At 48.9% G+C, this 14,354-nt stretch overlaps 4 protein-coding genes across 4 annotated transcripts; 1 reads left to right on the top strand and 3 right to left on the bottom strand.

The window, feature by feature from the left end:
* Positions 1-140: 140 nt before the first annotated feature.
* UA08_02629 (hypothetical protein) lies at positions 141-2,212 on the bottom strand (the record flags this gene model as incomplete). Its single annotated transcript, XM_020264691.1, has 2 exons — positions 141-2,000; positions 2,075-2,212. 2 exons carry the CDS (start codon positions 2,210-2,212, stop codon positions 141-143), a joined length of 1,998 nt encoding a protein of 665 aa, XP_020122024.1.
* A 342-nt stretch (positions 2,213-2,554) lies between these two features.
* Positions 2,555-4,602, bottom strand: UA08_02628 (Glycine--tRNA ligase 1, mitochondrial; the record flags this gene model as incomplete). The annotated part of the gene is made up of 2 exons (XM_020264690.1): positions 2,555-2,938; positions 3,013-4,602. 2 exons carry the CDS (start codon positions 4,600-4,602, stop codon positions 2,555-2,557), a joined length of 1,974 nt encoding a protein of 657 aa, XP_020122031.1.
* A 653-nt stretch (positions 4,603-5,255) lies between these two features.
* On the top strand, positions 5,256-6,593 carry UA08_02627 (hypothetical protein; the record flags this gene model as incomplete). The annotated part of the gene is made up of 2 exons (XM_020264689.1): positions 5,256-5,420; positions 5,493-6,593. 2 exons carry the CDS (start codon positions 5,256-5,258, stop codon positions 6,591-6,593), a joined length of 1,266 nt encoding a protein of 421 aa, XP_020122030.1.
* Positions 6,594-7,529: 936 nt separating this feature from the next.
* UA08_02626 (Protein pacG) lies at positions 7,530-9,450 on the bottom strand (the record flags this gene model as incomplete). Its single annotated transcript, XM_020264688.1, has 2 exons — positions 7,530-9,195; positions 9,329-9,450. The coding sequence occupies 2 exons, from the start codon at positions 9,448-9,450 to the stop codon at positions 7,530-7,532; spliced, it is 1,788 nt and encodes a 595-aa protein (XP_020122033.1).
* Positions 9,451-14,354: the final 4,904 nt, after the last annotated feature.

Raw genomic sequence — 14,354 nt, 5'->3', positions numbered from 1 at the left:
CATATTAATAATATATCCATCAATCACGGAGGATATTGAATTGCAGAATTTTCTTTTTGAGAGCTCCAGAGAAATCAATAATTCATATCAAGGAAAGGAACAACAAGAATAAGAAGGGAAACGAGTCAAGATAATCATTATTATATAGCATCAGCGATAAAACCCCCAATTTGTCCAAAGAGAATCCCCTGAAATACCTGTTCCCCTTCTTCAAGAGCCCAAAGACCAGCCTGCTCCAAGTGGTGGCGCCATCGTCGACGTTCTTCGGGATGTAGATCTTCCCATTTCCGGACTGATGATAATCGATCAATATCGACGTCCGTAGGGTGCTGAGATTGTTGCTGTTGCGCGTATATGGTTCCTTCTGTATCGTGTCTGATGATTACAGGATGTGATGCTAATGTTGTAGTTGTAGGTGAATCAGGGTCAATGCTGGTGCTAGCAGCAGGGTTGTTTTCGTTTCGAGCTATTAGGAATTCGCGCAAATGGTGGTCTTTGATTATAATGCCCGTTGATGAGGATGGCGATACTTGCATTTCAGGCACATCAGCCAGTCCGTCAAGAGGAATAAGACGAGGGAGGTCAGATGTATATGGTCTGCCAATGCGTCTGCGAAGTCCGTCGGGTAACCAGTCTGTAGCACCGAGCGTTGGAGCTGTGATTCCCCTAATTTCGCAATAGGCCTGCGTTAGGAGGCAGGCAAATGCAACCATGGCAAGAGCTACTATGCAGCTGAATATGGTCTCCCAGGTATCGGAGCGGCCCGGTGGCTTGAGGGCATATCGGGGTGACGTGGTATCTCGTCCTGCAAGGGTTTGTTGAGGGTAGAGTGTAAACGTGTGCACAACTACTGTATTTCCCAGGCTGATTGAGGCTAGTTTAACGTATTGTGGAGGTGTGTTGCCTGTGACTGGGTATGCAGGCGGTCGGTAATGGGAGAAGCAGACTTTGGTCATGGAGAATGGATGTGCGTCTTTTAATGAAGCGTAGGATTTCAATGCGCCGTACCCTTTCCTCGGCAAATAGTCGAGGGTCAACGTTTCGATGGATTGGTCACTGCCTGCTAGGGCGATCAGGTACTGTCGTTCTTTGCTATCGCCTTCACCCAGGTTAATGACATCCAGGCTCAGTCCAATCTTGATGGACTTTCGTAGCTTTTTTCGGCGAATAATAGTGCCACTTTCTGTTGATTGGCGTGATGTTGGAAGAGACAGGACTGAAAGCTCACATCCTGAGCGATCTGTCGTGTTCTGAAGGAGGAGTAATGTGGTCGGAGAAAGGAACCGTAGCGCTCGATATTTGGATTTCTTGGGTAAAGTCTTGGGAATTGTGAAGACCGTCTTGACTTCAGGAGCGGCATTCGATTTTCGGGACGACAATATCTCAAACGTGAATACCTCCGTTCCGTTGGTGTAGGCCACTAGGAATTTGCCATCATCCAACTCTAGGATATCTACATCTTCGGCCTCCTCCCCATTTGCCAACCGAATTCGTCCAATGACGTCTGATGCTTGAGGCTGGGAAGTGGCATTGAAAAGAACAATCTCCCCCCAGGGCGCCAAGCCAGTTGCAATTGCGCCTATTCGGGGTGATTCGACGGTTTTGTAAGGAGACAGCCGTAGTAGTCTCTGATATGTGTCAACTTTAGAGGGCGGTTTCTGACCCCTTTCAACGATATTTGTTCTGAACAGCGAAACTTGAGATAACGGCGTAGTCTTTCCTCTAGGTAAATTGGATCCATCACTCTCATCTTTTTTCTCGATTGTATTATCGTCTCGACTCGCACCCTTACGTGGCGGATACTCCAGCCGGAAGGATCGCAGATGCTGGTTATTTCCTTTCAGCTGCTCGGCTTGAGAACTATTTATCCCCGCAAGAGCCACCATTGACTCATCAGTTGATCCAGCAACTGCCAGTGATGTAACGGAATCTTCGTCGCGCGATAGTTGGATGTCGACTAGTTCGGAGATTTCATGCCGTTTTGAAGTATTCAATAGAGTCTAAGAACAGTTCATCAGTGACCACGTCCGTGACAGAATTATACAGCACGCCGGCAATATGCGATCAAACATACAATTCTATTTCCCACACCACTGCGGCCCTCGCCTCCTCCACCTCCTACAAGCAGAAGGCCGTGGTTTTGGGGGTCGAAGTCAGCAGCGAACAGCGGGCAGGACAGCGTGATCTTTGAGGATGCTATCAATGGCGCCATGATAGAGAACGTGCACTGCTCGACTGTTCAGAATAGCGCGAACTTGTCAGTGTGTGTCGAACGATATCGGATCAAGAGTTGTCCCAATTTCATGCATTGGTGCGAGTTGTCGCGTGTTAAATTTAACTGTGAAGTTGGCGGATCGCCCAACAAGGTAGTGCCGCGGCCTGAGCTCCGAGCCGCACGTCATTGGACGCGAACAGCCTTACAGTGACTGTAACTAATTAGTACTGAATACTAAGAGATGTAGATTATTGTCACGAGAAAAAAAAAATCGACGTTTAAGTTCTCCTGTTTATAATTCTTTACCACTACAAATGCTTTCTAACATTGACGTGACGCCTATTCCGTCTCTTGAGAAGTGAACTCTGGGAGACGCTTTGCTACATCGTCCCAAGTCTCCTCACCCTCGACCATCGACTTGACGGCCTTCAAGATCTCATCCTCACTAGCCCGGACCTGCTTTGTCGAGTCGCGATCACGCAGTGTGAAGGTGTTGTCCTTGACAGACTGGAAGTCAATTGTAATGCCGAATGGTGTACCCAACTCGTCATTCCGAGCGTACCGTTTGCCGATACTGCTCGAGGAATCATCGACCTTGCTGGAGATACCAGCGCGGCGGAACTTCAGACCAAGTCGTTTGACGAATGGTGCGAAAGCTTCGTTGTTGGAAAGGGGAACCAGTAACACTTTGGTTGGAGATATTGATGGAGGGAATGATAGTACCTAAATGTCAAACGGAAAGATATAAGTAGGACGCTCATAACAGGTTATGCACTTCGGAGAGAGAAAAGACTTACACCACGAGCCTCGTCACCAGCCCGGTGCCAATATGAGTGTTCATATAAACAGTAGAGGATTCTTCCAACGCCAAAAGAAGGTTCGACCACATTGGGAGTGTATTCACGGATGTGCTCAATCCTTGTCCTCTTCTCAATGTTAATCAAATCTTTGCCAAGCTCAACCTTGCCAGATTCAACGCCCTCTACATCAATCTCAACTTTGCCGTCCTTAGCGAGATCTAGCGAGAGTTTCTCGCGAAGATCTTCAGTCAGAGCGTTGATTGCTGCCTCCACTTTTTTGGCATCCTTCTTGAACCTAGGGCCAAACTTTGCCTTTGTGATGTCGATTTGCCACTCTTCAAAAGTTCTAGGTTCCGGCAGGGCTTCACGGACAAAGAGAGGAGCACCGGTCTTTTCTCTGTGCACAGTCAGGTCGTATGCGCTTCGGTCAGCACAGCCAACACCTTCAATCCAGCCATAGCTAGTGTGAAGCTCAGCATCCCAACAATCAGCGGCATAGTGGGCCATCTCATTGGCCATGTGCTGACGGAATCGTAGCTTCGAGTAGTCTATACCGATTTTCAAAAGGAATTGTTGGATTCGTGCGAGGAAGTAGCCAAGAGTTTCATTATCCACCACGCCAGTGGCAACTGCCTTGCCAATGGTCATGTGTTCCGTCTGGGTACTGCCGGAAAGCTGAACGTTTCGGTTCAACAGTGACATCTCAACATCCTTGACTTCGTCGAAGCGAGGGTGCTTCTTGCCACCTTCGGGGTCAACAAAGTGTTCAATCTCGGCCATCAAGAATTCTCTGACACGCAGGAGACCAGCACGCGGCGAAATCTCGTTTCGGAAAGACTTTCCAACAGACGCAGATGCAAAAGGCATCTGGTTTTGGTTAAATTCCAGCAACTTATGGAAGGCAAGGAACTGGCCCTGAGCTGTTTCCGGTCTCAGGTAGCTTGCAATGTTGCTGCTAGGACCAATTGATGTCTGAAACATCAAGTTGAAGGCGACCGGGGGCAGCAGGTTTCCGCCAGTGGTGGGATTGCGAATATCGTGCTTCGTGATGAGTAGAGCCAGACCATCGCCGTCAAAGTTGTCAATGGTAGCTAGAATCTCTTCGTATTCTTTAACCACAGCATCGTCCAACTTGACCAGTTTGACGTCCTTCACTTTCTTCTTCTTTTTCTTGGCGTCCTCTTCTTCATTCACCACCACTTTTTCACCGCGGGCCTCTTTGTCGGCCTTGAGACGAGCTTCCAGAACCGCTTCAACCAAGTGATCTGCTCGGAAAATCTCTCCAGTCTTGGGGTCTTTGCACATCCAGTCGGCGAACTTATCCACGTGTCCACTGGTCTTCAGAACCTCACTCGGGGTAAGCGCGGTTGTATCGACTTCCAGCATGTCCTCCTCCAGGACGAAATGTTTCCGCCAGGTATCGATGAAATTGGCCTGTAGAGCACATCCCGGGGGGCCGTAGTCGTACAGACCAGCAACACCGCCATAGGGGTCGAACGAGGGGAAGTAGAAAGCTCTGCGGCGGAGTAGAGATTCTAACACGGATCGGTCGACCTCCTGGCCCGCCCTAGTTGACAGGGCCGCCATTTTGGAATTGGCGCGTTTCTTTAGGCTTTTGGGATTGAAAGTTGCGTAGGTGCGAATGCTGTGGTTGGGACCGCAACTGCTGAGCAGTCGTGAGAATAGTCGACGATGAGAGGGGTGAGTCATTCACCGCGATGGATGAGCAGTTTCCAAAGATTAGCGGGGGTGAGGGGAGGGGGAGCAGTAAAGAAATTTCGGTACAAAAATTACAGCATCCAGCTTGCAGAATGTCTGTAATTAACAGCGGTGATTCACTGGTTCGTTACCTCGTTTTTCTTGAGTTGCGGTGGAAAGATTTTCCGATCTTCCACAGAGGGACGCAGAATGCAAGAAGACAGCAGATATATGTACATCCGCGGTATATTATAAGATGGTCACTATCCTGCAGGCCCTAACTTGACAGTCGCTATACAGTCAGCCCGTCTAATAACTATATTTGGTAGGGCATAGATATAAAGAGACATTCACAAATTGAAAGCATTGTACAATGTACAGTATACAAGTTTGTGTCCGTGGCCAATCAGAACGAACCAAATTCAGCCAATCACAGCCGGTAATCTAATCGAGACGGATAAAAGTTAGCTCGACCTTTTTTTTTTCTTTGCCCTTCGACATCAACAAACATCATAATTTGCGAGGCCAATCCCCTCAGCAAAATGGCCATCAAAAACAAACAAGTGCGCAAACTGCAGCACATTAAGCGCAAGCGAACAGAGAATGCGGCCAAGCACAAGTTGCGCCATGAACGGCGGAAGGAAGAAGCCAAAGACCCGAGTCTCAGAGCGGAGCGTCTTGCTCGTTCTGTGCCGTTGACGTTGGATGTTAGTCTATCTACTAAGAGAATGGGCTGTGTGTGAGAGAGTGCTAATAGTTTGCTTTTTGTTGGGTTGCAGAGAAAACGAACGTGGGATGATATAGGCAGTGACGACGAGAATCTACTTGGATTGAGTGTTGATATCGAGAGGCTGAAGAGACAACGACAAGAAGAAGAAGAAGAAGAAGAAGAAGAGGCGGATGCCAAAGAGGATGAGAATGAAGACGAGGGAAGCGAGGAGGACGATGCTGACGAGGTCGACAGCATGATTATGACCGACTCAGAAGAAGACGACGATGATAATGACGATAACGACGAAGAAAAGAGCAATAAATCCAAGCCCAGCAAGAAGAATACAAATAAAATCCCCACAGCCACGGAACGAGCAACATCACCCACTCATTCAACAAAATCCACCAATCTCAACCTCGCACCCGAGGCCCTCGCAGCAAAATTCCCAAGCCTATTCTCATCGTCAACACCCACAACACCTCCCAAAATCCTAATCACAACTGGAATCAACTCAACCCTACACCACGAAGCCAAACTCCTCACCTCCCTATTCCCCAACAGCGTATACATCCGGCGAAGCGCGCATGCGCACGCGCACAAATTCTCAGTCAAGGAAATCTCCAAATTTGCATCCAACCGGAACTTCACGGCCATCGTAATTGTGAACGAGGACCAAAAGAAAATCTCGGGGTTAGACATTGTCCATCTGCCCCAGGGCCCCATGTTCCACTTTTCAGTCTCCAACTGGATTGAAGGGAAAAAGTTGCCGGGTCACGGCACGGCGTCAGAGGCATATCCAGAACTGATTCTGAATAATTTCCGCAGTCCGCTCGGTATGTTGACGGCGCATTTGTTTAGGAGCTTGTGGCCCGCGCAGCCGGATCTTGCGGGCAGACAGGTTGTTACTATACATAATCAGCGAGATTACTGCTTTGTGCGCCGGCATCGGTACGTGTTTCGCGAGAAACGCGAGACGGAGAAGCCTGTTGTTGGCGCTGATGGGAAGGAGATGAAAGGCGTCGAGGGGATTAAGGCAGGGTTGCAGGAGTTGGGTCCGAGAATGACGCTGAAGTTGAGGAGGGTTGATAAGGGAATTCAGCGTGCGAGTGGGCAGGAGTGGGAATGGAAGGGGAAAATGGAGAAGACGAGGACCAAGTTTCAGCTGTAGTCTCTCTCTCTTTTTTCCTTTTGTTCTGTTTTCTTTACTTTCATGTACAGGATTACTGGTCACTTCTTCATCCAGCAACGTAAACCAATTAATTGACTTGCATGTGTTAAATCCATCTAGGAATCTACATACCGCTGACGTTTAACCTAATTCGTAGAGCCATCATAGCTGCAGTACATTTTTCTGATAGTTCTTTGAGATTGATTTCTCTTTATGCTTATAGCATAACTCATTTGATGTATGTAAGATGCAAGGATCATCCATATATGTGTGATCTCAAGGGAACAAAAAACATATCGTACAAGTGTACCAAAGCAAATGCTATCCCCCCTTCTCTTGTGCCTGTACTGTGCCTGCCCATTGCATATCCTTTTTCCACCCCATCAAAGAACCTCGAATGTACATAAAAAATGCATCCGATAATCAATAGACACGAAAGACTAAAGCACAGAAAAAAGCATCAAACCCAGAAACAAGAAAGCAAAATGTCAAAAATAGAACCCAACCACCCACCCCAAACCGACTTGAAAGCATATAAGGATATAACGCCGAGTAAATGGATACATACATGGCATACACTCAAGGGCGCCCCTTCCCTAAAAATATGTAAAACAAAACGCTCGAGAATACAAAAATCATTGTGTAAACGAAAGTGAGAAGAAGTGAAGAAAGCTATCATCAATCGCCTGGATGTGAAGAAGTCCCGACGAAAAATAAAAACCATGTAGGGCTTGTTTCTTTGTTATTTTGCCTTGTGTGTGTATAGTAGAACTTCGTTATATGGTCATTCCTTCCCATAGATGACGTTGTGTTGAAACTCATCCGATCTCAGGGCCGTGCGTAATTAAAGTTGATCAATTTTATGTACGTGAACATGTATGTGACTCCGAAGTGAAAGCTTCCGCGTAGGTAGAAAAAGGATTTTTTGACCGTTTTCTAGCAAACGTCTTCAGCTGCAAAGTATCGTTTGCTACGATTCCGGGCTGCCATAAACTTATAGTCCATCGGCATATGCGTGTGATGTACCACATGAGGCCGGTACACCGCATCCACTGGTGATTGCCAGTCATCCACGCTCAACGGAAAGTACTCATAGAGTAGATCGGCTGATTCTCCAGAATAAGACATTGAAGTAGGATATGAGGATGGCGCCGCATGGTACGGCTGCTGCATTGGGCCTGACGTTTGTAGCAATGGTAGCGATGCCGAGATGGAGCGTGTCGGACGTGGTCTCGACAGGCTAGGCACCATCTTCTGCATCTTTGCTGGAGGCGCACCAGAGGCTTCTGGACTGGAACGCTTTTGTCCAGCCACGGTGACCGGTATGCCACTCGAGCTGTTCTCTCGAGAGATGACCGCCCGGTGAGAATCCGTCGGCTTACTAGGCGTTTTGAAATCATCTTCCACCAGTGACAGGTTGATCGGAGGCGTTCCCACAACGTTCCCTCGGTGTTCTGTGCTGCGAGACACGCCTGGACTTGACTGAGGATATGGCGGCATCCCGTGAGAATGAGCAAAGGTAGGCGTTGTGATAGCACCTGTTGTGGCTGGAGCGGGAATCTGTGTCCAATCCGCAAATGGAGGGGAGGAAGTATTCCGAGGCTCGAAGGAGAAGATCTGAGACATTTCTGATGGCGAGTTGGTGTTTTTGTTCGTGGACGCGGCTGTAGCCTTTGCCTGAGCTTCAGCAGCCATGGCACTGTTTCGTGCAGCTGCCTGCTGGTTTTTCCTTGAGGAAGCAGCACTGCCACTAAGGGGGAGATCCTTGCGGGATTGGAAGTTGCGTGGGCTGCGACCACGCACAATGACTGGTCCCGAGTGGACCTCGCAGATGGGAATCTTAGCTCCTGTCGAAAGCGTTGCCACAACCTTAAGACGAACAACAAAGTGTTGTTGCAATTCCTTACGACGGCCATTGTTGGCGGTGGCTATCCGAAACTGGAGGCGCTTCCAAGCGATAGGGAAGGTGGCATAATCTGAATCCATGTCCTGGCCAGCAGCCATAGTATCCAGCGGTATTGAAGGTGGCTCCTTCTCAGCTTTCTCCTCAGATGCAGGGGGTGGAGCAGAAGTGCTTCCATTTGCAACAGCGGCTGCCGGCGTCTTCCACGGAACGGAGATGATCTTCACGGGGTTACCCTCCACCGACTCCGTGGCAGAGACGGTCAACTCCTGGGCGAGAATCGGAATCCGGTCGCCTTGTTCGGTCATAATATAACGCAGACTGCGAGGCAAAGTCACGGAACCGGTGATTTGGAACAGGTTGCGGCGATAGCATGTCAGTTCCGCTACGTGCGGAGGTGGTACCTCGTTCGGGGAGTTTGTCCACGGTGACTCGGCGAGGAAAAACATACCGTGCAGCTGCGCAGAGACATTCAAGGAAGTGCGGCGAAGGGAGTAATCGAGGAGTGTGAAGCCGTACACGGGGAGAGAGAAAGAGAGCAGCTTGTGGTTGCCCTCAATGGAATCAGCGTTTTGTTGTTCAGCAGCTACGGATTCGAATGGAGGGAGGAGTTCGGCAGGTGCAGGGAAAGCTTCTTCGTAAGAGCTAAAACGACGTAATTGAGGTAGGTTGGCCTGAGAGAAGCTCATGTCGTCGCCACTGTGAAGAAAACAACAAGATGGTCAGTTCTGGCCCCCCAAAAAAAGAGAATTGCAGCGCAAAAGGGTCATTGACTTTCCGCGCCTGCCGTTGTCGCAGAGCGGTGCCAGATTGGAAAAAGGACCGGGCGCACCTGATGAATGTTTCGGCGTCGAAATTGGATCGCTGGTCTGGGAGATCCAGGCCGGGCATCGAATTTAGATAGTCGGTGCCCTGCATGTGGCCCAACGAGAGCGGACTCGCCAGGTAGGGCATTGTCATTGTATCAAAACCGGGTTCCATACTGTGTGAGCGCGCGCTGGTCTACAGCCGCGGGACAGGTTCGAGCAGAGAATAGGCGGAAGGTAAGCCAGATCGATTGAGTGTTGTGCGTATGTGTTGATAGTATGCTTCTATCTTGCGGCGATTCTTTATTTTCAAGATCGGCGGTATTGTTGTGGTCGTCCTCCGAAAACGCCAGTTCTGTTTGGTCCTGCCGGAAAGGGAAGAAGGTAGCAGCCGCAAGTATCAAAGTGCCCAAAAGCGGCGCGGATAGAAACGTGAGGCAATTGAGTAGCGCGCAAGGAGAATATGCGCGATAGCAATTGTCGGCCGTCGTCGAGGGTTACTTCAAGAGTCAAGACAAGCTGGGTAAATAGTCGTGGGCGCAAGCATGGACATGAAGGAGTCAAAAGGTCAAGAGGAACAGAGGCGGCGAGAGGCAGTGAAGGAAGGTTGAAGAAGAGGTAGGGAGCAGAGAAATGCAGAAGAGGGGGAGACGAAGCAATAATTAATCAAAAGCGGGCGAGCTGCAGACGGAGCGTTGAAGGAACAGGACGAATGAATCTTGTGATAAAAGACCGCCGGCTGTTCCCAGAGAGAGGTTCAGCGTACGGGTACGGATCTAACGGGGTAGCTGTACGGTACTGTATTTTACCTTCAGGTCAAGCAATGCATAACTTAACAAGAAATAGTGCTGACCTCGACGAAGACAGGCACGGGCGCGGTGGAGAAAAGAGGGGTGTTTGATTTGAAAATGGAGCTGAGCTTTGCCCTTTTGCGTCTGGCGGAGGAGCAGAGAGTTTGCGTGCAGCGAGACCAGAAGCAGGAAAGCTGAGCGAACGCCGTCCTGATTGGGACAAGCCTGGCCGGACGCGACCAGCCTCGGCTTAGCGCGGGTTGGTCGCTCGAATTTCGCGGAGTACGCCGTGCCCGACTGTCAAGACGCCAATAGTCCGTCACTCCTGATTCATTTCACCCCCGTCCTGGTTTCTTTTGTTTTTCCTGCCCTTCGCTGCTTTTCCTGCCCGTGGCGGCCTCAGAGCGAGCAGCGGAAGGATGCGAGTGGCTGAGCGGGCTAGTGGCTCGCTCGCAGTGGATTTTTGATGCACTCCAAAAACCCCAAGTGGATTCGCTAACTAGCTAGCAGCAGGGGCGGCGTCGTGAGTGGGCAGTGGGGATTTGGGCGGTCCTGGATAAGATAACGACGCAGACTTGATGCGCCGGTGCGTTGAAAAGCACACGAGGGACTGACGCTGCCTAGTGACCGACTAGCCAGGGATTAGTAATGAGGAAGGATGGAGATCCATGCGGATCGCTATCAGATGATAGTGGTACTCGCTCAGTCAGCACGTACAACGGACCCGACGCTCTGTGAGAAGAGAAGAAAAGAAGTCTGTCAGTCAAGGACAGGAAGCGGTGGTGGGATGGAGCGATTCGCTGATCCGGAGAGAGCGGCCGGCGGTGGATCCTTCCTCGTTAGCTGAGGTTAGAACTGGACTCTTCGCTCGCTTCCTTCCTGAACGAGCAAAAGGCCAAAGGCTAGTGTGGTTCGAGTTAGCCTCCCGAGCAAGAGTCGCTCCTTCCTCACTGGGCCCCTTCCCTTCCCTTCCCTTCTTTCCTTCCTGCACGGCAATGCCTCCTTCTCTTTCTCTCTCTCTCTCTCTCTCTCTCTCTCTCTCTCTCTCTCTCTCTCTCTCTCTCCCCCCCCCTCTGCCTCTAGGTATGACGATGTGTCTATCGGGTTATCTGATTATCTTGCAGGGCATGTAACTATTTTTCTAAGAACTTATGGGCGTTACCCGCCAGGATTGCAAGTGCTTACTTATTGCCTATCTGGGTTATTCACGTCGGGGTGATTTTCCGCCACGCCCCTCTCTGGCCTCCCGTCCAATTAGAACGGCCATGCCTTTAATTTATCAGAGCCCAATCATGAGATATCTTAAACTATGTTAAAGTTTCTTCAACCCAATACATCTACTAAAACTATAGGCATGTATTCAATATTGTGTAATATGTCCCTCTGATGTATTTATATTTTTTACCTGTGAACATCTATTGAAGAGACGGAACAATGTTCAGCAGAACCAGAATTTTTTGGTTATAGGCCAGGGACCCTGAAGCTAGATAACGCGCCAACCAGTGACTTGTTCGCCAAACCTTAACATGTGAATCCGGCATTTGCTTTTTTTTGACATGCATCGCCATTCCTTCCAGAAAAAGGGAAAGAAGAAATAAGCAAGCATAGCCTAGTACCACACAACTATCAAGTGGTATTAGGTAGTAAGTACTATTGGGAGAAGGATTCATTAGTTAAACCCTGTTTTCTGTCTTTTTCTTTTTGTGCTTGTTTTTGTGTATTATTTAGTTTACACCGTTGAAAGTATATGAAAGTATTCCAAGTCATGCATGCCCCATGTATAATCCCAAATCAGGGCAATCAAGCCAGCCGGCGATTTTTAATAGATCATCCTTTTATTCCTGTAACATCCCAATATTTTTTTTGGCGCTTACCTCTCTTCCTTCCAGTCCATGTATCAATAAAGGCTAGAATGATTTCATCGATGATTAAACACGGCGATGTAGGTCCAAGTAAGTTAAAAAAAATGGGGGTCAGAGATGCCGTGGGTCTCGCCGCCGCTCGCGGCAAAAACTGCCGGGTGCGAGCGGATCGGATGTTCTGGACGACCAGATTCCCTTCATCGACAGACATCCAGAGCATAGAAATTTTGGCAAGGGAGGACAGTACTAGTGAGCAGATCGCCGCGCGTAAATGCGTGACAAGTTTACCGCGTACAAGTCGGGCCGATAATAGAACAGCCTCTCTCTATTAGCCTAGGCGGAGGTCGCCGTGAGTGCGGAAGGACATGGCTATTTGTCCTTGGCCCCAACTCTGCGCCGCAAAGTTAAGTTTTTTCTTCGCTTCATCGAAGTCCAACACCGGGAACTCGTGGATAACTCGTGGATAATTCAATGTATATTTATAATGAATGAAAAATGAATGATATTCTCGCCGTGCCGGATAGAGAACTTTTATGCCATGATCTGCGATCGTCAATCGTCGGCATCACATTTTGAGAAGAATGACCTAAACCTGCACACTTGACCGCATCAGGCATCGCTTGATCGCCTGGAGGAGCATCCCCCAATCCTTCAATCCAGCCCGATAGATACTGAGACCATATGACCGTGACCCTGCATGAATCTCAAGTATCTGCGAATCCAATGAGTCCAGTCACAAGGATCCGATCGTTCAAATACTTGATTCTCCCTGCCTGACTGTGTAAACTATGATGCTATCTGGTCATAACGTAAGCCGAGTGATCGCTCAGATCTCGGAAAGCTGTATGTACATTGAAAGACTTCGGTGATCCCATGGCTGACGATGCGACTAGTCTGCAATAGGATTAGCGCCGGCACTAGAGCAAGACATTCTTTCCACTTAGGACATGCGATAAATTGATAATAGAACTTATCTTAAGAAAACGGCCATTGCACACCACGCGCAGGATCTGGACTAGTGGGGAAATAGAGGAGACTAAAATTGAAGGCCTTGATGAGCACTGAGGCCTCAAAAATAGGCACGCTTCTCCACCTTTACTCGTCTTGTTCCTAGGCCAATCAATCCGTAGTGTGATGCCACTAACAATGCACAGACACGCCCATCCGCCACGTACGAAGCCTTCCCCTCTCCTTCGAACTGCACCTGCACTTCCAGCATATGGACGGAGATGTAGGACTCAAATTCTCCGATCGGGTTGACGTGGTGCTTCTAGAAAGACGGGAGAAGAATGGTAGTGTGAAGAAACTAACTAACAGCAGTGCGTACGTAGTCTCGTATGGCGTACGGACTTGGAATACCACCACCAACATAACTGTCATGTTTGTAGATTTTGCTCATTTCACCAGCCATGGACCCTGAAGACAGCGAAAGTTGAAAGAGTAGTCTACGATCGTGCAGCTTGCTATTCAGAACTACGGAGTCTCCGTGTGCAGTCAGAAATAAGCAAGCGACAGGGGGGTCGTTCATAGAAACTTAAAAAGAAACGAGAATATGCACAGATCGGAGATTTTGAGCCAATCACGGTACATCACTAAATAGAGTGATCGAAATGTATGACAACATCGGAGCAGAAGCCTGCTTTGGTTTGGCTTTTCACTTAGGTTCTGCTCGCTAAGCTCCATAGGGGCTAGCCGGCTGCCAGGTAAGCTTCTGCTTTAACTTGATTAAGCTTAGGCCAGCGCGGAAAATCATGTGACGGCCCTTGGGTTGAACAAGGTATTTGCCGTTTTCATCCTAGCCTCTTTTCCTTACCAAGCAGATCCGCCCCCGGCTTTTACTCGGAGCCAATCACGCTGTCTGCCGCCACGGATAGATCAACGCACTAAGCCGTGCACCAATCAGGTGCTTCAGCTCAGGTCCTGTTAATCTCGGTATGCCCGACACTGTGCACACTCCGTCTAGTACTTGTTATATACCAAGCCAGCTTGCAAGTGCGGAGACAAGAGGCTAGAACAGACAAAGAGACGCAGAGCAGCTTGGCAGAACAAAGTGCCAATCCATTGCCAGGATCCGTACGGCGTATGGTGATGGCACTGACAATAACATGTCAATTTAATCTGGATCTAGCACTTGATCGACAGGCTTGTCAGGCAAGCCATACTCTTAGCAGAAGGTCCATCACAGCGCACGGAGTATGGAATGGCACATTTCAATTAGTACATAGCACGTAGTCTATGAGCAAGGGTCTGCTAGAAAAATAACTTGACATGCATCAGGATCCTAAAAATCATCACTTTATTGTGCCATAATTTATTAATTGATCATCAATGTGCCGGACCAATACGTGCCATGCCTCCTGGTGACCTAAGAGCTAAAACATGCTTGCGAACTCACATGT

Source organism: Talaromyces atroroseus, assembly GCF_001907595.1.
Source record: "Talaromyces atroroseus strain IBT 11181 chromosome Unknown scaffold_2, whole genome shotgun sequence".
NCBI classification, from domain to species: domain Eukaryota; kingdom Fungi; phylum Ascomycota; class Eurotiomycetes; order Eurotiales; family Trichocomaceae; genus Talaromyces; species Talaromyces atroroseus.
The sequence above is the reverse complement of the archived record's forward strand: the minus strand, read 5'-3'. Positions and strand labels throughout refer to the sequence as shown.